The sequence below is a fragment of the Nothoprocta perdicaria genome, unplaced genomic scaffold (genome assembly GCF_003342845.1).
Source record: "Nothoprocta perdicaria isolate Ctin4 unplaced genomic scaffold, notPer1 scaffold_97, whole genome shotgun sequence".
In the NCBI taxonomy this organism is placed as follows: domain Eukaryota; kingdom Metazoa; phylum Chordata; class Aves; order Tinamiformes; family Tinamidae; genus Nothoprocta; species Nothoprocta perdicaria.
In genome coordinates, this window is record NW_020456276.1 from 923,982 (window position 1) to 949,515 (window position 25,534).

General features: G+C 47.8%; 2 protein-coding genes across 2 annotated transcripts in view; both read right to left on the reverse strand.

Moving 5' to 3' along the window:
- The window catches only part of LGR6 (leucine rich repeat containing G protein-coupled receptor 6), an 88,474-nt gene extending 68,647 nt beyond the window's left edge, over positions 1–19,827 (reverse strand). Inside the window, exon 1 of the mRNA XM_026053070.1 lies at positions 19,631–19,827. Within this exon, the coding sequence (XP_025908855.1) occupies positions 19,631–19,827 (197 nt within the window). The remainder of the gene's footprint in view (positions 1–19,630) is intronic.
- A 4,355-nt stretch (positions 19,828–24,182) lies between these two features.
- The window catches only part of LOC112959251 (receptor-type tyrosine-protein phosphatase V-like), a 33,981-nt gene continuing 32,629 nt past the window's right edge, over positions 24,183–25,534 (reverse strand). Inside the window, exon 39 of the mRNA XM_026053236.1 lies at positions 24,183–25,201. Within this exon, the coding sequence (XP_025909021.1) occupies positions 25,142–25,201 (60 nt within the window). The 3' untranslated portion in view covers positions 24,183–25,141. The remainder of the gene's footprint in view (positions 25,202–25,534) is intronic.

The following is a 25,534-nucleotide window of genomic DNA, read 5'->3' on the forward strand; positions in this document are numbered from 1 at the left end:
GCAACTAAATCTAACGTCCAAAATAGCTTGGTGGCTCTTTGGCCAAATATAAGACAAAATGGTAGTCAGTTGGCAGATAGACCTCTGAGTCATTTTTCTTCTCCTGCAAGCAGACTCAAGCAGACTCAAGCAAACAGATCAGCAGAACTGTCTTGCACTTGGCCTTTTAAATCTGAATTGTGGTACTGTGTCAGTCTTGACTGGGAGAACATTTCACAGAGGTAGAATTTCTGAAGTCCTCTTGAGATTTTCAAAGAAAGTTAAGTAGAACCCTGAAAATCCCAACCACATGGAAAACTGGCTTAAGTTTTGTCTGGACTCTGCCTGTTATCACAGTGGAAATGAAACATATGGAAGTCATTCAACTCATTAACAGATGAAAAGCCAGGCTCAGCTCAGAGACCTCAGGCCCAGCTATCTGCATTGATGCCTTCTGCATCAGAGAAGGTGAGTGATCCTGGCCCTGAAAAACATTTCCAGGTCATTGCATATGCATCAAATTTGCAAACAGTAATGACGTGACATCTGCAGAGCAGCTGCTTTGAGAGGAGAAAACCATTCCATAATCTAACACCTGCTTAGAAAGAAGACAGTGTCCAGGCTTTGCTTTTCAGCTCACTCATCTTGGAGACATTATGCACAGTGCCAAAACAAGTAAGGGAAGGAACAATTACATTAGGACAAGGCTGAATACAGTTAATGTGCTCGAGTAGGAACAGAAAGCAGTAATTCACTCTGAAACAGAGCTAGCTTGGGATCATCTGGCACCGTAAATTATATTCAGAACTGAGTTTGGCAGGTGCTTTTATGAAGCAGAAGTTTGGTTTCCTATCATACTCCACTTGCCCCTAAATAGGTGAAAATCCTTCTTCATCACATGGCCAAGCATTAATTTTCAGCTGTGAAGGAAGCTTGCAAAATTGGCCTCTTTTATTTCTTTGGAGATAGGTAGTGACTGAGGTTAGGAAGACGTGACAGTGACATTGATCAGACATGACCATCCTCTTCAGTGTTATACGACTGAGTATCTGTGTTGTTTAAAGGAAACACAGGGGTCTGAAAGAAACTGACTCCCTGACCCAGCCCTGCTTTTGTATTCGCGGGCCGTRATGGAAGAGACCCCGTATTCCCAGCACCACGGATGGAGCACCAGCAGTGGTGCTCTGTGTCCTGGCACGCGTTCCCATGATGGGTTTTGCAGAACAGGCTCTGAAAGGCAGCAATGCGCTGCCTTCACCTGTCCTGTGGCATTATCTCATAGGAGGTGATGGCCAGTYTTAACATGCCTGAAACCTAGAACAGGGAAAGACACAAATGGGTCAGTCCCTACATTGTTTTGTCTGCCTCATGAGACTTTGAGTAAAGGAAACCTCAAAAAAATGCTTTTGAAAATGTTCCTGCCTCCCTTTCTGTGTAGGAGGATGGATTTGGATATAGGGAAAAGGGAAATATCACCTTACTAATGCAAGCAGGGTGGCCTCTAAAATGGGATTCACAAGCCACTGCAGCCATTGCCTTGTCTAAACGTCTATGACTGACCTCAGATATAGGGAGGGAGGAAGGAAAAGTGAGAAAAGAAGAGAAAATTTAAAAACACTGTCCTAAGTGTATCCAAAGTGATAACCTTAGATGGATGGAAAACTTGTCAGCCCAAAACCCTCAGTGAGGAAGTGGCASATTGTTATAGACATTATCAGTGGAACCTTATTAGGCTAATAAGCCTAATTCACTTATTAGGCTAAGCCTAATAAGCCTAATTCACAAAAGACATAGAACCTATGTGGAGCAGACAAGACTCTAAGCATTGTGCCAGTTTGATTTTGTCTTGTGTGTCCTAGTAAAATGGCTTCCCATGGCAAAAGGGATGATGAGCTGTCAGCATATCTAGTACATCATTTTCTGATCTGAAGTGGATCGATTTACTGTTAGGATGCTTGAATACTGGGACAGGTTGCCCAGAGAGGTTGTGGAGACTGCATCTCTGGAGACATTCAAAAGCTGTTTGAACAGGGCTCTGGACAACACACTGTAGGTGAAGCTGCTTGAGCAGAGCGATTGGACTAGATGATCTCCCCAGGTCCATTTCAACATGAAAAAATTTGTGATTCTGCAGTCTGTGCCTGCAACACGCACATGAAGGAAGGAYTGCAAAAATGCCGTGTGGGCAGGTGCAAATTGTGAAAGTATTTCTTCCCTCTGGAAACAGATATGCTCCTAATCCCATGCAATCCCCGAACCCTGGCCTTTTGCAATGGCAGCTTCCCACTGGCCTTGCCATGCACTCACGCACTAACAGCATGTGGTATGGGACACTACCTGTCCATGCTCTAACGCACTATCAAAAGCATCAGGGAGATGTTTTTATTCCTGCCGTTAGAATAAATGAAAAAGGGTTGGGACATTTTTRTGTTGTGAATAAGCGGGAGGCGGGGGGCCACTAACCAGACAGATTGAGAAATCTGGCAAAGGAAGCGTCAAAGCAGGTGAGGCAAGCTGCGCCCAAAGGCAGAAAACAGCCACAGCCCCGGGATTCAGGTTCTGGCCCAGCTCTCTGAACAGAGCTGGCTTTTAGGAGGCAAATCCACTCTGTCACAAACACACTGTGCCCCGGACCCTCCCTATCTCTGATTGCTGACAAGGCAGGACAATAGCGGCAGTTCCTGAAGCAAAGAAAGTTCAAATCCCTCCCACCCATTACCTCATGGCAGTAAATCTTCCACCTCTCTTTCCCAGTCCTTGGTGAAGTCTGTCTATTGTCTAGGGAGCCCGTCTGTCTGCCTCAAGACAAAAGGGAGAACAACCCATGGACTGGACTAACCCTGGATGTATTAAAAGATGAAGGAATAAAGAAGAAGGGAAAGGGGAGGAGGTCTCTGAGAGGCAGCTCCCATGTGCATGGGAGGCTTCCAGGGGCATTCAGCCTTGCTTCCCTTATGCAGGTGTCATTCAGGCAGGGCTGGATCCTGTTCACGCTGGGAAGGGATAGGGAGGTTGTCTGAGATGGGAACACTACTGGTGTGGAAGGGAACTGCTACCTACAGCTTGGTCTAAATCCCRTCCATGCATACTAAGCCTTTACCCCATGTGGTAGAGCCATGGACCCTGCAGGGACTAGACTGATACTCCAGTATAAACAGCCCCTCAATGTCAGCTGGAGAGGAGCATCTATTGGACAGCTTGTGGTCCACCTTCCCCCATAAAAAAACAGGATTTTGTTTTTCCACTTAAACTCACTAGACAAAAACACTGCAGCTTTTCCTATGTTGGCTGTTGAGTTTCCATTTCTTTTTTACCACGGAGTTCTGTCCATTCTCTTTGGTTTTGCAGGCAGCAGCCCATGCAGGGCTCTGCCAAAGCACCACTGTCCAGTCCTGGAATGCCTCTTGGTGTTCAGCCTCTAGAGGCAACTCATTTCCATTCAGCCAGTGTTGGATGTGAACAACAAAGAAGCCAAAGGAGGAGCAAAATGAAAGTATTTTCCCTTGGTTTGTTGCTAAAGGATTTTTGACTTTTTTCTTTGCCAGATACTCTTATGGAATGACAATTTCATATTACTTGTGGGAGAAAAGAGTATAAAAGTAGGAAAATGTTAAAATGTTCTATTTTCATTTAATCTCTGAGAATCTTTGATTCTTGACGTGTTCAAATATGCTCAGATATTTTGAACTTAGCTGAATCAGTTCAGACCAAATGTTGTCTTCAGCCTACAAAAGATTCCCTTGTTCTTTTTCAGTTTATGAGGGCTGCTGGAGCATTCTAAGATGACTTTTTTTTTTCTTCTTTTCTGCAGTTCATCCATTTCCACTTACAAAGATCACCAGACAGCAATCGGAAATAAACTTATGAAAAAAAATAGGTGTTCTGATCTGGCTTTTCTGAAATTTTCCCAATATATAGTTTTTAGAAGAAAAACCGAGCTTGATATACAATATTTGTTTTCCTTAAAAATCTGATTTCTGTGTCTAATACAAATTCTCAGGACTAGCATCTCTGTTACATTCATTCCTGGGGATCAGAGTAGCAAGGATAGGAAAGATGTTAGCCAGGACCATATCTGAACTATAGTTCAAGCAGGTGCCTCCCATTGCACTGCTAAGTGTCATTACAAAATTTTCATGACAATGCAGTAAACTGGCCTTATAGTCATTTAGTTAGAGGTTCCCATAGAGTGAGAACACACTGAACTCAAGATAGGCTGGGAAACCATTGTCAAAGACAACAACAGTCTCCTCAAAAGCACTTCTAGAACAGGAATTGTGCTGTTCTGTCCTGTTCTACCGTTCTATTGTTTTGTGTTAAGAGAGGCAAGAGGAAGAGCAGAAGACATGGAACTGGCTGAGGAAGAAAGCTGTGATCCCATAGGGTAACTAAGAGCAGGCAAGGWTTGGAAAGTGACTCATACAACTGATATGATTTTAGAAATCTGCTTTTTCTTTGCTTTGCTGTCTTGCTTTTAAGTTATGACCCCTGGATCTCTGAGTCTATGTATTTCATTGCATTTGGTAAATAAGCGTCTTCAGGCTTCAGGTTAACCCTTTCATCTTCAATGGATCTGCAACATACTTTTGGAGTGGAGAAACTAGATATGGTTTCTCTTTATGGAAAAATATACCTTACAACTGTCTTTTTGATTGCTCAGAGGTCCAAGTTCACATTTTCATCATCTTTACTGACTCCATGACCACTTTCTCATGCAGATGCAACATCCATTCAGCCCACCRGCACAGAGTCTTTCACCCTATGCTTGGTTCTGGGTGTCTTAACACTTAAATTTGTCTTCTGTTTCCTTTGAGATTGCCGTTAAACCCTTTGCAGTCAGTACTCACTTCTCCTTTATTTCTTTATTCCAACCAAGCTCTTTTGTCTTGYTGTTTACTCCCTTTCCTTACCATTGAATCTCTCCTTTTGAACTTGTTTCCCTCTCACCTTCTGTTCTGAAAATGACCTCTGTCTGAGTCTTATACTTTCAATTCCCCTCTTCCAACTGATTATCATTTTATATGAACTTAATTTCTTTAGGAGAATTTGAGGAAGAACCTTCTTTCTAAGTTTCCAGTCTTTCTGGAAACTCAAGAACTGATCTTTGTTGGAGTAGCTGCCTGTTCACCCTTTCAAGGAATTATTTCATATACAAAAGCCTTCTCCTTCCTATCTACTATTCTATCTAACCTTTATCTCTTTATCTACTAATTCTTTTCCTTACTTGCAACTTTATCTGACTGCTTTGCTAGCCTGTGATTCCATGGATTCCTAGCCATTCCTATTCCATGGATTCCTGTCCAAGGTCTTTCTAAAGTTGATGTTGCACTTGTCCCCTTCCATTTTTCAGATAGCAGGACTGGTTTAAGCAATAGACTAAGCAAAATAGTTAGTTGGCCCGTAATCTCAGATTTGGATTCATTTAGAACCTGTGTGAGTATCATCTGGTCCTGAAAATTTTTATCATGTGWWTGAACCATTAGTTCTCAGATTTGTTCACAATGTATTTTTCCTACTGCTCACAGCCTGTTCTCAGGGCAAAACCAAGATTATTTCTTTTTTCTTTTCTTTTTTTTTTTTTTTTTTTGAGAATAGCTCTGTCTTTGAGCAGCTCCTTCCACATCTCTACCACCTTTTGGCCTTTTAGATTACTTGCTTTTGATGTGTTGGAAAAAAACATATTAGCAGCAGTGGCTGCTGTTAGATTTCAAAATTAATTAGCTATTAACTTTTCTTGTCTGACTCACTCATCCCATTTCCCAATTATGCAGGGGCTGACTGGCTCTCCTTGCACAATCTTTAGCCCTCTGAAATGAGGGCATAACATCCAGTTCTGATTTTTGTCTCCATCAATATTTCATCAGAAGCGGTGTTAGCCCAGTCATGGTCTCAGGAGGAAAGGTCACTGGCATTACATCAGCCTTGCCTGAGCTAGAAAACAAGTATTGATAGCCAGTATAGCACGTAGCAATGAAGACATGATGCTGCTTCCCTCCACTTCCCTTTTGGCAGGTGACTGCACCACCTGGTCCTGAATGCTGCCTTTGGTTTAATTAATCTGTGGTCAGAGCCACTAATAAAACACTTGGAAAACACCTCTGATAGCCAGTGAAGGGATTTCTACGCCACTTAGCTTTTCTGCAGGTATCTTGTATCCTTTCTCTGTGCAAGTGGTCTGGCTTATTCCATCTGCACATCGCAGTTTGGGAAAACGGGAGATTGTTGTGAGAAAAATTATCTACTATTCTTGATCTTTAAAATTAGCTAATTTGCAGCCAATGTCCCTACAAAACTGCAGCACAGAAACTTGTACAATTTGGAAGGAATATCCCTAGAAGATAAAAAGAAAAAGATCAACTTTCGGATCTGAGACAGACACTTTGAATATTTGGTCATGCCTTTTGGCCTGTCTAGTGCCACAGCTGCCTTGCAACATTTTAATTATATTTTTTAAAGATTTATTAGATTTCTTTATAATAATACTCTTAGACAGCAACGTTACTTTTTCACTGAACATGAACCAACCTGAACAGCTTGTAAAATCAGTCCTGGAGTATTTGAATTGTCACAAACCGTRTGCCAAATTAGAGAGATCAAATTCTGAAAGGTCTTCCATTGAATTCCTGAGCTCTCTCACTTCCCCAGGGGCAACGAAAATGAACCCTGAGAAATCACAGACTTGGCCACGCCAAAGACAGTTAGTAGCTTTTGGTACTTTCTTTACCTTCATTAACTTTTATCACCAATTAATTAAAGACTTCACCAAATGAGCTCCCCATTCCTGGACTTATTAAAGAGGGGGAAGTTTGAATCTCACCACCTCAATTTAAATGCCTACAATGCGTATGTCTACATCTGAGCTAGACTTTGTACCCCCTTTATAGTCCCATGGGGAGAAACAATTCCTTTTACCGTGTGATTCATGCAGCCTCTTCAGGTATGCATTTTAGGTGGAGATAAATCACACCCTGGCTGCTTAGGAAATATGTGATACTTTTAAGCAGGTTTTTATAATCGTCCCATTCATCGTACTCACGGGCCTGACCCACCACTGCATTGTTAAAGCAGATRTTTCTCATGGTGCTGAAGGAGCAGTGTTAGCTCAGCTCAGGACCTCCCTGTCGTGGCTTCCTCCCCTAGACGAGTGACTTCTAATGACTGGCAGTAGTTGGATTCTTGCGTATTAGCAAAGGAGGTGTTATCAGTGAGGTGTATCTCTGAGCAAGAGCAGCGCTACCTGCAGCAATGCCACACCTATCCAGGTGGGATGAGAATGCTGAGGAGACAAAAGTAGAATGGTTGGCAGACTAAGCCATTGCTAACCCACTAGGCTTCCTTATTTTTATCTTTCATTTCACCACCCTGTATTGGCTGTTGGGAAAGTGGGGAAAGTTGGCTTGGTGTTTAAAAACACAAACTAAATAGCTCTAGCTTGAAATCCATCCTGCAGAACAGTTTTAAAAGCATTGGGGCTCTTTCAATGCATCCTTTTCATGTCCCTTCAGACACCTCAAAAGATGATTTTGTGTACTGATGACTGATAGCCTTCAGTCAAGACAGTACCCACACAAAGTGCAAATATGACATTGCTTACTTGGGCTAAGAGACAGCTGTAAGCCTAGAACAGATTCCTTGGTTCAAGGACCAAGCAAGCCGCATCTCTGACACAGTAGGTATTTCAGGGATAGTAGGTATTTCTGTACCGATGACAGAATGGACAATTGAATTGATCCACTTTTCCCAGATGTTGTTGTGTTGAACTATATGTTCCAGCTACTGTGGACCAGAAAAGCCTGGGTCTCTGTGGCTAATTATTCGGCATCTAGGTCTTGCTTTCTGAAACAGTGTGTGATTTATAAAGGAAGAGTCTCAAGTATTTATGACAGTAGAGAAAAACAACTGCATGCTGTTTGCAGCGGTTTGGCGTCTTGACCGAAGCTCATAGCCCAAGGGGAGAGATGAATACCGCCTGCACTCCTTACCATGCCCGCTGCCTTCTAAGGCCTGCAGGGATCCAGGCTGCAAGGTACGCGCCTGCCAAACCCAGCAATGGCCTGGCAAGGAATTAAGAGCTGCGTTTTGAAGATGTCAGGTACTGGCTCGCCTCGGGGTTGCAGAACGGCAGAGCTAATCTCTGCCACCTTGAGCAACGAGCAGGTTTCTACTAACTGCAGGGAATGCTGTAGTGTCACTAGGAAGCCACAAGGCATTAGAGCATGAGAGCTCTTGCTTTGTCTCCTTCTCTGGTGGGTGGTCCCTGCACACCAAGAAAAGCCTTTCTTCTGCTGTCAAGTGGGTAGCGAGTCTTCACGTCTCCAACACGCTTTGCTGTTGGAGCGCCTGCCTACATGGTTTGCACTGAAGTGGTGGTGAGTCACCATCACTCCTGACTCTACTGGGGAAAAGGCTTGACTTATCAGTACAATTGGGAAAGAGAGGGGCAGGGCTGGGGAGCTGAACCCTCCTGCTGGGGAACGAGGTCTTGCTTGTGGGAGTTTAGCAACGGCAAAGCCGCCGTTGATGGGCTTGACTCAGCATCCCCAAAATGGACCAGCCTTTGCTCCGCGGCCCCTGTGGTTCAGGTGGATGCCATGCTCTTGCTTCTGCATGTCTGATTTCACAAATCACATAGAGTAGCAAAACAGGGGCAATTTTTGACCAGAAGAATCGAAAAATTCCCAGGAAGCCTGCACATGTGGGATGCCTGGGCTAGAAAGCTCTGGCCATGGGGCAAACCAATATGAAAAGGAAGGGCTGAAGAAACAGAGCAAAATTCTGTGATATGGGGAGACATGAATGCCAGAGTAGTCTTTCCACAGAACAGGAGGAGACCTGCCCAGAGATGCACAGAGGCCATGCCCAGGCCTCCTCTTCTGGCTCAGGCCACACATTAGAAATGTATCTTTGGTTCACTGTCCTTTCAAACGTTTTTTTTGGCATATATATATATGAAGGGTTTTTTTGCCTGTATATCCAGATATCTGAGATGATCCCCTGTCCTAGAGATACCACTGATAGTTCACTGCTGCAGAAAATCTCTCCTCCTGTATTTAGTGGGGATTTTTGCTTGACAGTGCTCTGCTGCATGCCTGTGCCAAAGTCCCAGTGTCGAGGCTCTGCTCTCAAGGTGAGGTCTGCTTTGATCTGGAATGCATCACCTAGAACAAGCTTTAAATTTCTCTTAAGAAAGGTGTCCTTTTTTTTTTTTTTTTTTACTTGAGGCTCTCTGTTTTGCCCTATAGATTCCCCTCTTTTCTTCCAAGATCACAAACCATAGTTATAAAAATACAGCTTTATGAATCTCCATCCTTTTTTTTTTCTTTTTTTTTGGGTATGGATTATTTTAAATCCTTCCTTTCTGTACCTGTCAAAAACAGCCACAAGAGGGAAGGATGTTCCCTTGCAAAATCACCCTAGCCAGGGGCACCCCAGAGGGCTACCAGCATGGAGGTATCTCCTGCACATGCATCTCTTTACGGAAAGAAAGTCCATCCAGGGTGAAGCTGCTAGAGCAATTCCTGGCTGCACATCACTCTGAGCACTGAAGCGCAGACACAGAACCAGAAAAAGGGAGGCCCAAGGGAGACAGTAAAAGGACTTATATTCATATCAGCTTTGCTGACAGAACAAGTCCTCCCACTCCGTAACCACAGATGAAACCTAAGCTCTTCCATGCTAAAGCAAGAAGCTGCCTTCTGGTTCAAACAACAGTGCAGGACATGTGGGTCAGGAAGCTTGAGAGCATCTGGGTGCATTTGTGCTGTCAGTTCTGTTTGCTCCCTGCCTTGCTCAAGGGAATGGGTCTCCCAGGCTGTGTCTGAATCCTGCTGGAGTGCGTTGGATAGATCTCAGTGCACGCCACRGGATGCTGTATCTGAGCTAGCCAGAGTCAAGCAAAGGCCAGTATTGCTTCTCAGGTGGTGTCCAAAGCAAGCAGAAAGGTTGTAGGGAGGAGACCAAAACCAACGAAGCAATCCCGTGCATTTCCACCTGCCTTCCACTCTCCTTCTTTAGCTTTTGGGAGTCCCACTTCAATGTCTGACTTCACTTAAGTTTCCCTAAGTTAATGAGATGTCAGTGCAGGAGCAAGGCAGGAGAAACTACTAGGGGCTGACGGCAAAGGCTGTGCAGAGTCATAGAGCCCAYGGAACAAAGCTGCGTTCTGCTCAGGCAGCTCAGAGATGTGATAGATGGCTGGAAAGAGGGTGATGAGCTCGGGATTCTGGATCTGGTGCCCTCTCTGCTGGAGCAGGAGGGGGGCTGAAGAGCACAGGAGCTCTCTTTTGCACGTCATGTCTCCCCAGCCCMTAAGCCGTGATGAGATCCAGCATCTTCCAAGCTGGATGGCTCCAGGAACCGTCCTGGATGGCTCCTGTGCCAGGGTCATATATTGTGACTGCTGGGATATTTTGGGTCTCTCTGGCATCAGCAAATTGTCTGATGGTATTTTTTTCCTGCAAAAAATGCTCGGGACTAGCTCCTCCTGGAGCTACTCTTCTAAGAATCACAGCAACTTCGATTTAGGAATCATATTTGCATACAAGACTTTCATAAAAGCTGTCGCTGTAGGTGATCCTAGCTACTTCGTTTCCCCCTTGTAGGCAAACCCCATTTCAGGCTGAAGTTTCCTTAGAAACAGCTCGTATTTCAGGGTCTTTTGGTGTTACTTTCATCCCCAATCCACATATTGCAGCTCTATAATAACAATAATAGTAATAATAGCAATAATAATAGCCATAATAATAACAATAATAATAATACCTTTTGTATGTACATAGCACCTTTCATCCAGGGATCTAAGTCACAATTAGATCCCCACACATTCCAGTGTATTACAACCCTATAATTCTAAAACTGCTCAAGTATCCAGACTTCAAAGGCAGTGTGGATTTCCCCTCCAGCCCAATCACAATGCCCAACATGCTGGAGATGTTTCAAAGTCGTTTCAAAGGTGTCTTGGCAGGAGCAGGGGATAGTCAGAGGAGCCAGAAGTGGTCTCTGAAGCCAAGAGGTGCCTTGAGGAGTTCTTTCCTCCCCTCTCCTGGCCACTCCAGTCTCTCTGGAAAGTCGGCACAGCCCAATCACAGACCCCAGGAGTGATGCCTCCTCCTGGACCATGTGCCTTCACAGCGGCAGGGGAAGAGAAGGCAGTAGCATTGAAAAGAAAAAGAAATCACAGCCCAAGATCAGGGAAGGGGATCTTCCAAGCCATGCAGGATGCACACATTTTTGATCAACACTAAATTAATAGAAATATTGTGCTCCACTGAGACAACGAAGGAGAGCGGATGGTGGAACACTTCACTATAAACCCTTACTAAAARGGATTTAGAAATATTTAAGTAACCTGAAAATGAAAATGGAACGAAGTATTCCTTTTTGAGACAAGGCAGAATGTTTTAGGGATACTCAAAGTAAATATATTTTGTTTTGTTTTGCTTTTAATTGCATGGGAAATCTGAAAAATAACTACTTGTTTACTTCAAACTAGTCTTTCCTCTCTTTCCCTCTATTTTTTTTTCTTTTGAGTTAGCTTAAGAACTCAAATAGCTGTTATTTACCCCTATGTGTTCAGAAGTATGCTAAAAGCAAGGTAGCTTTCTGTAGAATGAAGATCAGATTAATAGAACTGAGATTTACAAAAATTCCGGCCAAACTACAGTTTACCAGTTGGAATCAGAAATCAGTTCCCTTCCTCTGCAAAGTTCTGCAGTTTTACTCACATGCATCTTAGCAGCTGCTGAGCTCCAGAGGAGCTTTGGTAGCTATACTGACTTGTGGCTACGTCTGTAATGAAGGAAGTATGAAGTCAGTGGACATGAAAGGCGGGCTACAAATTGAAGAGCTTAGGATATGTTTTCTTCTTGTTGTGGCTGCAAAAATACGGAGCTCAAGAATTTTTTAATGAACTTTGAAAAGATATTTTAACTTGAGAGGTCCAGGCATGTGGGTAAAAAGTACTAAGAGTCTCTATAGCAATTTTTTAATCAGTTGATCTCCAAGAGCATTAGAGAAAGGATTAATATTAATGTTTTCAAGATAGGGAGACTGAGGCACAGAAGACTTGTCTAGGATAAACCGTGTGACTAAGAGAGAGCTGGAAAATCATTCAAGGTTCTTAATCTGCACTGCGGTCCTCTGTCACCTTCATCACACAAGGCAGCCAGTGTTGTGGCCATGGGGCATCTGGCCATTCCCCAGAAACTAAGGTTGTGTCCCCCTGCGCTGGGAAAAGCCTCTTCTGCAAAGCATGGGTGGGACAGCCAGTGGGAAGCAGTCTGCTTAAGAGGAGCTCTATGTCRTAGTATTACTTAGGTGAACCAGAACGTCACATGAAGGGTCAGGGCTTCCCCATGATCTGCCCTTGCTCCCCACTACTTGCATGGTACCTGCCTCCACTCAGACTGCAGCTTGGCTCTGTTTTGACCGTAGTCTAACCCTAGATCTTTGCCTTTGGCCCTGCTCTTCTTTGCCAAGGTGGTTTCTGATCTCTCTTCAGTTTCTGCTATGCTCAACTCGTTCTGAGGGAGGAGCTTATTTGTGAGGGAGGACCTCAGGTTCCTCCCAGGCCTGATGATGCCTTCCCTCTCCTTCCCCAYAGTGTTTCCAAACACTGCTGTGCAGAATGCTGTCCCATCCTCATCTGCCTGATCTCAACTCCTCCTTGGCTGCCCACAGCCTCTCCTGACTCTCCYGGTCCGCAGGGTGTCTGGCCTACATCTGGCTCTTTCTGAGCCATCTCCATGTAGCCAAGAGGAGGAATGGCTCTCCCTTCTCTGGGTGGCTGGCTTGCTCTGACCAAGCCCAGCTTCCTCATTGATGGWCATGGCAGGAGCTTCTTGTTCTACATCAGTGGAGTCACTCAGCTCTGGTGAGGCTGCAGCTGGAGTACTGGGAGCAGTTCTGGGCTCCCCAGTAAACAGGGACATTTTGCTTCTAGAGGGTCCAGCAGAGAGACAAAGATGATTAAGGGATTGGAGCATCTCTCGTACAACATAAGACTAAGTGATCTTGGCCTGTTTAGCCTGGAAAAGGCTGATAGGGAATCTGATCAACATGGACAAATAACYGAGGTAAGAATGTAAAGAGGATGGGGCCAAACTCTTCTTGGTGGTGGCCAGTGATAGGACAAGGGGTAACGGATACAAACTGAAACGCAGGAAGTTTGATTTCCCTATGATCCTGCCCAGAGAGGTTGGGCAGTTGCCTTCTCTATAGATCTTCAGAATCCAAGTGGATGCGACCCTGTGCCACATGCTCTAGTTGTCCCTGATGGAGCAGAGAGGTTGGACTAGATGACCTCTAGAGGTCCCTTCCAACCTTAAGCATTCTGTGATTCTATGATTCTATGATGCCCTGGGCTCAGGRACAGCATTACCAATCACTCTGTTGCCGCCAAAGAGTGCTCTTGCTGGGCAGATGGAGGGTTACTTAGCTTCTAGGACAATGAACCAGGAACTGCTGAGGTTCCCTCTTCCCCCTCCACCCTCCTGCTGCTCCCTGACCCACGCAGGTGCGGAGCGGGAGAGGCATTTGCAGCCTCACTGCTGCCTTTTGGCATCAGAGCCGCTGCCAGAATCAAAGAGCTTTTCAAAGAAAACCCTAAACTCCTTTAATCGCCATCTAGAGCTCCTCCCGCACAGATCTAAGGGCCATGAGCTCAGTGTTTTCATTGCCCCGGGCAGATTTATGAGCTTATTCTTTGAGAAAGGGAGGGAGAGGGAGGAGGCCGTGGCATATTGCTTAGCCTAAGGAAATGTGTGATGCTGCAGAAAGCCCAACTTGGCTGCGGACGATGCTCTTGGGCTTGGTGGAGAGACACCGCAGGATCGAATGTGAGTGAGAATCTGGCCATCTATGGCTGAATTCCAGAGTATGTTGAGGGAAAGCATTAGCTCTCTTAGTGGGGGGGAACACAGCAGACCCAGGGTGTCTGCTGCAGACCAACCAGCCACCAGTCGCTCCCATGGACAGAACCAGGACATCCCTCAGAGAGGCAGCAGGAGTGACCAGTCATCTGCAGTCACCAGTTTGCTCCGGCTGCGTTCCATTCGTGGAGAGTGAGCAACGAGACTTGCCAGTTTCCACGTGCTGCTGCCCACCACAGCTCCATCCCTGCTCCTGTTTACTCCAACCGCTCAGCTGTGCTGCTCTCCATCATGCTCCRTGTCCACACGCCTGCTCCCTGGCTGCCAGCGGACTCGGCGCTCGCTGCCAGCTGTGAAACAAGTGCAGGAAAGGTCTGGCTGCTCTCTTGACTGCTCAGAGACGTGTTGACCAGTTGCTGGCCATGGGAGGAGCCAGATCCCACACCTAACCATCCATTGGTCCTCCTTCCAGTGTCCAACCAGGAAGTCCAGCCTGCACTTGTGGTGTCTCAAATACTCTTCTGTGACTTGCAAATAAATCTCCGAATTGTGCTTGTTTTCATTCAAAGTGACTGAAAAAAGTCTTGGGAAGGACTGAGCTCTGACCTGTGGTACTAAAGCCAGATCTCAGCCATTTCACCCACAGCACTCCCCATGTGTGCAGGAAGCATTCACAGCTGTAATCCTCCCTCCTGCACCAGCCTCACTTCAGAGGTCTGTACTTGTCACTTCATGCTCAAAGCCTCACAGAAGTCCTTGCAGGACTCTGAAGGAGCTCCTGTCTTCATGTCAGCCCACTGCAAGCCCAACCATCTGTTCCACCCCAACACCTGTCTGTTCCCCACCTCTCTGACCCCTGCCTAGGGTTCTACAGCCCAGCCGCCAGCCCTGTCCCTCCTTTGGGATGCTGCTTTTCACAGCGTGGCTGTGGTGAGGTCCATCCTCCCCTTTCTCAAGCTGAAGGCTGCAGGGGCAGAGGAACCAGGAGGACTTGGAGCTGAGGGCAGGCAGAGGAGCTGCCTCCAGTACTGGTGTTTGTCTTGCTCGGAGCTCCAGACGTGATTCTGGAGTGACCCTTCAAGCTCTGCTACTTCTACACAAAATTTCATGGGTACTTAGAAAAAAAAAWTGGGAAAGAGATATCTTCCCCTGAAGCTTTCCCTGCACCAGATGCAGGGATGTAGTGGGGTGTGATCAGGCAAATGGCTGCCTGGTTGCGTGTGGCAGTACCAGGATTCATGTCACAGAAGCACACAACCTTCTCCTCGTGAATTCCTGGGAGAAGTCCGTGCAACCGCCTGACTTCAGTGGGTAGCTTGGTGGCAATGTGGCCTCAGATTCCCACTGGGCTGCTAGATTCCACGTGATGGCTTGAAATGTCTTTGCAGCATGAGATGTGCCCTGAGTGCTCCTGGCCTCATTCCTCATGGAAACAGCATGGGGAATGAAAAGCTTTCCGTTTGGGCAGCCTCCTCAGATGACTGGTGATATCCATGAGCAACAACATGCAACGCTATTCCCAATATCCCCAGCAATTTCTGCTACAACAGCAGTGGTCTGATTACCTTATCAGTCTCTCTTGTGCCTAAGATCCTTCCCTGTGGATGCCCTGTTTCACTGCAAGGTGTGCATAGGTCTTGGGCCAAGGGACACACATGGGAAGGACACAGAGGTCTCCAATGCTTCTGGAGATGGGGCATGGAGCAGGAGCGGAGTCTGGTACCGCCCTGGTGCTGTGGGCACCGCATCCTGCCTGTTTTCCAACCAATACATGGGCCAGGGTGCTTGGACTGCCTGTCCTGAACACATAACTGTGGTACTACTGATACCTACTATACTAACACTGCTATCCCCTGTGGATGTTAAAGGAACTCCCTATCTCAAGATTCTCTTTYCTGACAGGTAAGGCTGAGCAGGCTAGTCTGATCCCAGGAGGCACCTGGCAGGTACCAGCAACATGGATATAGCAGTGTCATTTTTATTTTTTTGATTAACCAGAAGCAGTCTCAGAGTAGCAGCTGGGGGTAGCCCTTTACTCCCTTCCTCCAGCATTGTCTTCCCTTCCCTTCTCTTTGCCAAGGGACTGGTAGCCAAGTACAGATGARCCAGGGCAGTTATGCAGGGATTTGATCTTTGAGAACCTGAGCCCCATCCCCAGGCCGCAAGGATTGTCCCATCCCACCTCCCACCCATCTCCACCTCCTCCCATCTCTTGGAGGTGGCACTTGCTTATCCCAAGGCATCTGGGATGGGATCCCTCAACCAGGTGATATGTAAGGTGCCAGCAGTGCTTGACAGGGAAGCCAAGCTCATACTCTGCACTGGGCAACTCTTCCTCTTCCACTTTCCTCTGTTATTTCACACCATCTTCCCCAGTGCCCCTTCGCACTCTCCTCTGCTGGTACAGGAGCTTTCACCTTTGCAGCACCAGTCTCCTCTGCTCTTATCTTGCTATGATCCAGAGATCAGCTCCAACAGCAACTCGCTTCCATATGTCTTTGCTGACAGCCTCAAAAGCAACTCTCTTCCATATGATATGGGCTGTGGAAGATGGAGATGTAATATTTGTCATGCTGCTGGTAGGACTTACTGGCATTTTGGTTAAATCTTAACCTTATACTCCAAACAGCATAAACCTTTTGGGTTAGTACAGGCCGTGGGATATCTGGATGCAGCTGGACAGGACAGSGTGTGCTAATCCTTAGTGTATCTAAGGGCTGCCTGCTGGATGTGGCAGACCCCAAGGTCACGTCACTTAACACAAGCAACCCCCAGCTGAGCTGACTGCATGGGAATTCCCTTGGGAAGAGGGGACTTGTTTTCCTCCTGTCTCCCTGGCCACTGCTGCGAGCTCACTGATGATGCTCCCATCCTGGAAAGCTTAGTTTTGGATGGATGACCCCAGGATCAGGCAGCTGTTGTTCATGGAGGGGTGACACAGAGAAGGAAAGAGTTCATGGAGGGAGACCAGCATGATGGGGACACGGTGTTGTCAGGAAGGGGCTTGAATGTGAGTTCATTAGTGGTGAGGCAGTGTCTAACCAGATGTCATTGCAAAGATCTACTTTATTTTGCCACTGCTTTTTGCTATCTACTTTTCTGCCATCTACTTTATTTTGCCACTGAGAGTCCCGCTCTTTGCAGAAAGGCTCACCAGTAATTTTTTTGGAAGACAAGGCACAGGTCAATGAAGTTGGAAATCTTTCTGAAGGAGCTGGTCTTCTGCTCCAAGTTCTGTTTCCATTACCAGCTTTCCTTTCAGTGCTTGCAACTCTCTAAAAGAAACCTAGTCATTTCTTTACATAGATGAATGTGGATTTAAAGCCTGAGTTTGCCTGAAGAGCTTAGATCTCTCTCAAAGACAAAGTTCCAATAAAATTCATGCTGATTTACTTGAAAAAAAAAATAAAACCAAACAGCTCCGGCCACACATCTCAGAACTGAAAAACTAATGTTCTGTGACTTGCCAAAGGTAGACCAAGGAGTAGTGACAGGAATGGGAAGCAAGCAGAGMTCTTCTGTCCTCCTGCAGTAGTTCCCATTTCATCCTCCCTTCCCAATTCTGTTGCRTTATCTGATCTATTAATTCACAAGCAGCATTTAAGAGTCACRAAATAAATTTGCTGCATGGGGGAGCCCATGGGGGTCCAGTTTTCCCGGGGCTCTCCAGCACCTCGCAGGCCTCACCACGGGCGCTGTGCAGTGCAGTCCCTGCGGAGGACACGCGTCCTGTGTGTCCGGCGAGGTTGCATTGCGGGCGCTTCTCCTGCAATCTGCCGTCACTGGCGCCACCGTGTGAATAAAGCAGCTGGCTAAAGCAGCTCGTAGGAGGGCGTAGGGCTGGGGCTAAGGCGACAGGATGCACTCCCAAATCACTGCAGAGACACCCTGGTCACCGAGCCCTGGAGGTAACCTGAGCTCTGCCAGAAGCAGCTGGGCAGCAACCTGCTGTGTTTGGCCAAGGGCATCTTCAGACTTGTGCTCTCCAGGTCCCAGAATCCATATCCCCAGGCGCCACGTCCTGACCAGTACGTCAGGGTAAATATGGCACCATTTTACCAGTGGTGGACCTTGTTTCATGCCATCTATCTTTCCACGGCCCAAAGCCCAGTGCAAAACACTCTGCAGACCAGAACAGCAACACATGCTCTACAGAGCTGAGCCATGCCTACCCATACCCTGTCTTGTGAGGACTGGAAAGGTGGGATGGTGTCCCTGGTGGTGCTATCAGTTTTCCTTGCAGTACCACTGCAAGGGCAGCCTCACAAGAGCTCTGCAGTCTTGCAAGCTTGCAGACTACATGTTTTTAACCACCTCCATTGGAACATGCTCCAGAGCCACAGTGACTTATCACACTCATAGACAGCTAGGTACAAACTTAGCCCCAGGGTGTGGGCAGGGGTGACACTCCTGTGCAGTATACACCTCAGGAGACAAGTGCTTCATGGTTCCCTTTCCCATGGAAATGCATCTCGTTTACATTGCTCCTTCATCTTTCATGGTCTCCAGTGAAAGTTGCCCTTCCTTGTCATGTTTCTCTCTCAGCTGGTCCTGCACACCTCTGGTTCAGCACAAGGTGTAAAGCAACATGCTCCTCAGGCAAGCAGGATGGGGAGAGGAGCTCTTATCCAGCCACAGCAGCTTCCACCTGGCTTTGTAAAACCCTTCCAGGACAGATTAGTGTGCTTAGATTAGATTTAACTGCAGAGGAACTGCATCAACGCTAGGAAACCAGAACATACTGYACATCTGGACACGGAACTCCTCGCTGTGAGCACAAAGCCTCTCTCCCCATCACTGCTTGGGTGCTGCTGGGTGACCACTTGCTGTGACCGACTGCAATACACGCAGCTTCCCACATCRCATCCCTAGCTGGGAAAGGCAAGATCCTTCCCGGCTGCCCTGATACTCAGCCGAGGTTGRTGGCTGCAGCACATTCTGTGGGACTGAATCACCGTACAACTGAACAGAACAGATCCTAGGGCAGATGAGAGAGGACTTGTCTTTCTAAGAACCGGGTTACTTCTCTGGAGGCCTGGAGCTGGTCACACTCCATGGTGCTGTCATGGGCTYCCCTGCTCATCCTGGGGTTATGCTCAGTCAGCACTAATCACACTGGACCCCTGATACTGTCTTTGGGGCTAGTGGCAATTTAACTCAACAGTCCTTGTTTTAATTTAACTCTTTAGGGTAGTGATATTGGCGGGGGGAGGGGGAAATTCTGAAATTTAGGAACTTTTAAGCCAAGCCAAACCTAGGGAAAAAAAAAAAAAAGAAAATCCACCTTCACACTATTTTATAAGACTTTCATGCTCTTTCATACTCTTTATAAACAGGCACATTGGACACTGATGGCRGCCAGCTCAACCCAAACCCCCAGAGCCACGAGCTATCACAGCTATTGAGATGTTTGACAGAAGGATCCCAAAACAGTCTGCAGTAATTGCTTGATATAAATACTCCTTTATGCTTTTGGAAAATCAAAATCTACCCAGCAAATCAGCTCCTCTGATCCACTGTAATCAAGAAGCAAAGCACGCATAACATTGCAATATAAACAGCGTTTGCAGAGGGGTGAGGCGAGGAGGGGGAGCTGGCTTAACTTGGCAGGTCCTGGAGCGATAGCTGCCCTTTTTTATTAATTTGGTTTTTAATTCGCATCTGATTTCCAGTGGGATTTTTAGTTCAGGAAAACGCGGCACAAACCTCCAAGCTTGAGCAAAGATGCAGCTGACTAGGGGGTCTCGAGAGGAGCATTTCCAAAGCAGCAGGGCTGTACTTACAGGTAAGCTGTCAGAGGGCTCAGGCTGCCAGGGACTTCCGAAAGCCCCAGCTCGGAGCAGTCGACCGAGAGCATGACGCCGTCCTCCTCGCAGAGGCACTGCGGTGGGCACGAGGGTGCAGCATCTTTCCCCGCACACACTGCCAGGAAGGGGAGCGAGGCGGCCAGGAGAAYGCCCCAGGAGAAGAGCGTGCCCATCCTCACGCTGACTGCAGCCCGCGGGACCGGCGCGCCGTGCTCTTGGGTCGCCCTGTGCCTCTCGTCCGCTCGGGATCGAGCGCTCCTTCACATGCTGCGGGCACGGTGCCTTGTGCCGCCCGGAGTGCGGCGAGGATGCAGCCAGGGAAGGGAAGGCATTGCTGAATGATCTTGGTTATTGGGTTTCAAGGGCTGGGCAGAGGCATGAGGCGCTCCAATGGGAGGAGTTAAACTTTCTACTCTTTCCCCTCTCTCTCCCTTAGAGCTGGCAGGAATTCCATTCAAAGGGGAGAAAGGGAGGGGAAAAAAAAAAGGAAAAAGAAAAAAAAAGAAGAAACCTCAATAAATAAAGACCTGTTCACAGCTCCAGGACCTGTGCTTGTTTTGTACCAGTGTTTTTGTTAGATAGCAGTGCCGGGGAAGGCAAAGCTGGTTCTGGCGGTGCAGAGGAGTATAAATGGGGAGGCAGGAGTACCCAACAAGCATTTGAAGTGCTCCAGACTTTGGGATACTGAAATATAACCCCAGATAAAGGACTCTGTGTGCCCGTGGTGACTGCTAAAGCCAGCTGCAACTGGAAAACCTGTATGCAGGTGAGGAAAAGGCAGCGGGGAGCTCACATCTGGCGGATTGCTGTGTGCAGGTGGGTCTGCCAGGGTCTGACCTTCATTCAGGGCTGCCCCCACATGCTGCCAAAGCAGCCCCTCCATTGCTCCAAAGTCCATGTGTTGAGCAGGGTTTGGGGTGGGAGCTGCAGGGGATGCAGCGGCAGTGCCGTGGTGCTCAGCACGGCAGGAACTCCTCCTGGCAGAGCTTCCCTGGGCGTTTGCAGCTGCAGCATCGCGCAGAGCCTGCCTGGGTGCCTGCACTGGCTGCACGTGCAGCAGYGGCACAGCACGGACACCAAAGGCAGGTGCCCAGTTCTGAATGCTCCAAGAGCTGTTGCTAACCACGGGTAGAATGGCCAGAGACCAAAGCAGAGCAATAGTCTGAGGAGCGGGGATCAAGGTGACGCGATGCCAGCATGAGAGGCTGACTGGTTGCCCAGTAGGCCTGGGCAGAACTGGAGTTCTCCTATGCAGAAAGGGTAGGTCTGGTTGAAATGGGGGGAACACTGTGTGTCTGCTCAGACCAAGGACCAGAGCTATCTCAGCAGGTGTGGAATGCACAAGCATCAGACTGAGGGTTGTTGCTATTGGGTGTGAGGGAGCTACTGAATCTGGTCAGCGAAGGAGAGAGGGATTCCTTTAGCAACACCCAGGCTTGTATGCAAAAGGGATGCCTGGAGCATCTGCAGTGAGAGAAATCTGCAAAGCTTAGCTCTACACAGCCTTTCCACTCCTCTCTCATGGCTGCRCTTACTGGCTGTTCGGAAATTTGGAGTCGATTTGGAGAAAGCGTCAGGCCTATCGCTGTGGTCCTGGCTGCAACAGCAGCTTTTATCTCTATTTTCCTCCTCTCACACTCCTTCTCCAGCTTAAGCAGACAGACAACAACCACATTGCAGCTCCTGGCAATTTCTCAGTCACCGAATTCTCCTCGAGGATGCAGAGCTCTGGCTGAGCACACAATTAATAGAGCACTTAACAAAAACGCATTGAAGAGATTCCTACTGAAAACTGCCATCTTGCTGAAATGAAGCCACTTCCCTAGGAAGACATTGATTGCAATGACATTTTTCACATCGTTTTTGGAGCAACACGGAGCTTTGCTCTGCTTTTTCCATTTTATTTTGACTTTTTCATTTGCTCTTTAGTGCAGCTTGGCTTTGGTGTTTCATTTCCATGTTCTGTTTTTCAGACCCAATGATACATATGAACATTTGAAGTGTTCAGTTACTGGATGTTCTTGTGGGCTGCCTGGCTGCTGGCAAAACGAAGAGCCGGTGAGCCAATCATCAGGTCAGTAAGCTTTGATGTTTCCATGGAAAACCCGGAATTCCTGCATAAATCCTGCTGAGGTGGAAGTGTCACTTTTCAGCCATTCTCATTTAAATTGAAGTTCATTGTAAGCAGTGTGGGCTTATTAAAGGGAGGGAGAACTCCAGATTCAGTTCATTCCTATTAATGTAAATGTGTGGTTTTTTTTCCAAGGCTCACATGTGTTTGTGTATTGTCCTCTAGTGGCAGGATGCAGATTTGGRAGGTGAGAGATCAGCTCCAGAGCAAGCTGAGGCCGTCAAGGTTTGGGAAGAGCAGAAAGCATCCCAAACGAGCAGGGATGTCTCAGTGCAGCTGSAGCCAGGTGCCTGGTGCTTTGTATGTGTCCGCACTGCTTGTAAGCCCATGGAATACTGCAGGCAGCCTTGGGAGGTCACCAGTAAGGGCACAGGCCAGAGGAATTTTCCTTGTGCCCATGCTCCCACCAGGGCCATCCAAAGGCTGAAATACCACAGCCAGGCTGGGAGTGAGTCTAGAACCAGCAAGGCCTCCCGTAGGCTTTCCAAAATGTGAAAGCAAACACTTGAAGACAAGCACAAAGCCCCAGTGCTGCCCTGCTGCTTGGCTCAGGCAGACTGAGGGCATCCATGTTCCCAGTTAGCTGGAAAGACTGGTGCCAATGGAGYTGCACATGAAAGGAAAGGACTGGTTCCTCCCTGATGCTAAAGGCACAGGATACAAGGTGCCTTGGATGAGATTTAACTCTTTGCCCTAGCAGAGTCTGCTTACAAAGTGTCCCCCCCGTAATGGGACAGGCTGGTGGCTCCATGCCCTGCAGGGAGGAGAGACAGAGGTGCAGAGTTAGGGGAAGGACCTGCAGGACCGGACCCCTGACCAAAAGTGTCCTATCTGTTGGAAGTCTTACTGGCCTCCCAGGTCAGAGTCCATGTCCTGACTGGGTCAGGGAGCTGAGGCCATGGCCAGCCCCGTGTGTGCAGGTGTTCAGGATGGAGCCTGACCTCTGTGGATGCAGCAACCATGGCATCCTAACAGGAGGATTTCCGCTCATAGTTCAAATTTGGCCAGTCTAAAACCCTAAGAGCTTCTGCTCTCAAGGATGTGTCTGACAGTGGTGACAGAGGACGCTGGAGATCCTGGGCAGTGAGAGGCTGYAGCTCTGCTGCTCCCTGGTGCTGCTGCGGCTCAAGTGCAAGAGGTTGCCCGGCACAACTGAGTGAGCAGTGGGGATTCTTCACCTCAGCATGGACACGGTCAGGGCAGCCACGATCTGCACCAGACGCCTGATACCACAGCAGTGCTCAGCACGGTGCTGGCTGTGGTTGCATTGGCAGRTGCCATGGACTTCCTTTGGCCGAAGCAATGCCTTGTTACTGCATCAGAGGGAAGTGCAGCTACTTCTGGGCTCTCTGTGTCCTGGATGGATCAGGGGAAAGGGGAGAAGCTAGGGCAGATTGTACCACACCATAGGTGCTATGGTGTCCCAGCACTCCTGGAAGGATTCCGTGGCTGAAGCTCCCAAGGAGCTGGTGGGCTGGGTGCCGCTGGCTCTTCTCTTGCTTGGTATTACTAGCCTACCCTGGCCTCTCTCTGACAGCCTCAGGATCAGGGCAGGGACAAGGCATCCAAACGCACATGGTCTTTCTCATCTGAAGGGTCTTGCCCTCTGCACGAGGACTGCTGGAGAAGGGTGGCAGCCGGATGCTGCCAGACTGGAGCAGGCTACATGTGAAGAACAACACAGCACGGTCCAGAACACACTGGGCGGCCTGAGTTGAAGGCTTGTTTTGTTTTACTGTTTTGTTGTCTCTCTCCCCTTCTGGGTTTCATGGCTCTGAGCTGCAGGGCTGGAAAATTATTCATCGAAACCGCAGCTCCCATGACACCCTCTGTAAGCATCTGTGGCCCCAGATTCCACCACAGCAGTGAGTGGGAGGTCATAAATTCATCATCCTTAGCAAGTCAGTCTCCTGTTAGATAGGGATGTGAAACGCCGTGATGGGCTCTACCACTATGCAGCCACACGGAGCTGGCCTGGTGTAACCTGTTGGCCAGCTTGCACAACATATTCCTGTTTCTGGCCTGCTGCCTCTCATGCTCGTGGGGAATGCTCCTTTGTGTAGCTTGTGCTTCACTTGCAGATGTCCACAGGTCCAGCACGGCTGCTGGCATTGCTGGAGACAGCGCTGCACGAGCCAGGCATGAGGGCTCTGGGTTWACTTGTTCCCGGACTTAATGGCAGCTCTGCAGACAATAACATGCCTCACATCTTATGCACTTCAATTAGAATCATAGAATCCTTAAGGTTGGAAGGGACCTTTAGAGATCACCTAGTCCAACCCCCCTGCACATTCTTGACAGCTTCTGGGACTCACAACCCTGGGTGTTTTATGCATCACAAGCCATGGTGGCACACACAGTTTCGAACATTTCTCAGCTTTCAGTGGACATTGCACACCTTGAATAAGCGTTTATTGAACACTAGGCTAAAGCTTGCATCTACTTACATCTTTAATACCTAACTGTGCTCAGCATCTGGGATTTCCAAGCCACACTTAGTAAACGAAAGCCACAGAATTTGTCCGAATCTACAGGTGGGGAAATGCTGGGTTTTGCTCCAGGTATGGCTCCTCTCTCCTCGGTTTGAGGGGATGACCACTGGTCTTCCTAATATCAGCAGCTCCCTCTCCCTCTCAAATCCCCCTCAAATTCAGAATTTGAACCATGGCTCTGACATGTGTGCACACAGGCTGTAGTGCCTGGGCTGGCCAAAGACCCCCATTGCTCATGGCCATCCTGGATAGGGACACAGCTGCCCTTTGGGAATGGGTACTTTGTGGCMGCAGATGTCCTGGAGCATTCCAGGACCCCAGGAAAGCCAACCCGCTTGTAAGAGTACACCCTTTCCTAGGGGTTCATGTTGTTGGCATCTAGCAGTGATCCATCATCCAAGACAGGTCTGTTCCCGGGATGTTCTGCCCACAGCAACATTTGACATCTCAGTGCACGCTGCACCCACGAGATGTCCATGCAGTCACGGGCTTTCATCACGCATTAACAACCTGCTGGAGTCAGGGTCTGCAGAGAGGCTCATCCATCCTGCACCGAGGTGCAGAAGCACTGCAGGACTCCAGAGCAAGGACAATGTGCTGCAATTAGGTTAATAAATYCTCCAGACACCAGGAATGTGAGGGACTTCAGCAGACTGGGATAGGACATGAGGAGTCCTGATGTCTCTGTCAGCACCTGTAATCCATGTAGGACCCATGGCTGTACCCAGGTGGGTCCCCTCTTGATGCAGCACTCATTTCTGCCACGTGTCCCACAATGTCCCACGGTGCTCCTGCAGCTTCTGGCTTGGGYTAAGACCCTGCAGCAGCGGAGTGAAGGATGGTGCCAGGAAGTGCTGAGAGGGTTTAGGACTGTTTTTGAGCAATGATGTCCCGGATGCACGTGTACAGGAACATGTACTGGTCCTACAAAAGAGAAAAGTGTTTCTGAAATCAGGTTTTTGACAAGGTGGCTCAGGCCTGCTGATTGCAGGATTAGACCTGCAGTTTGCTTTAAAAGTGCCTGCAACTGCTTCATGAAGAAGATGATTAACTAACAGCATCTGTGGTAGAGCAAGACTGACTGTCTCAAATGGTCCAAGTCTGTCCTATGTAACAAGAACTATCTGGAAAGGAAAATTAAGGCGTGGAGTTTTACATACAATTTCTTTTTCTTTTTCTTTTTCTTTTTCTTTTTCTTTTTCTTTTTCTTTTTCTTTTTCTTTTTCTTTTTCTTTTTCTTTTTCTTTTTCTTTTTCT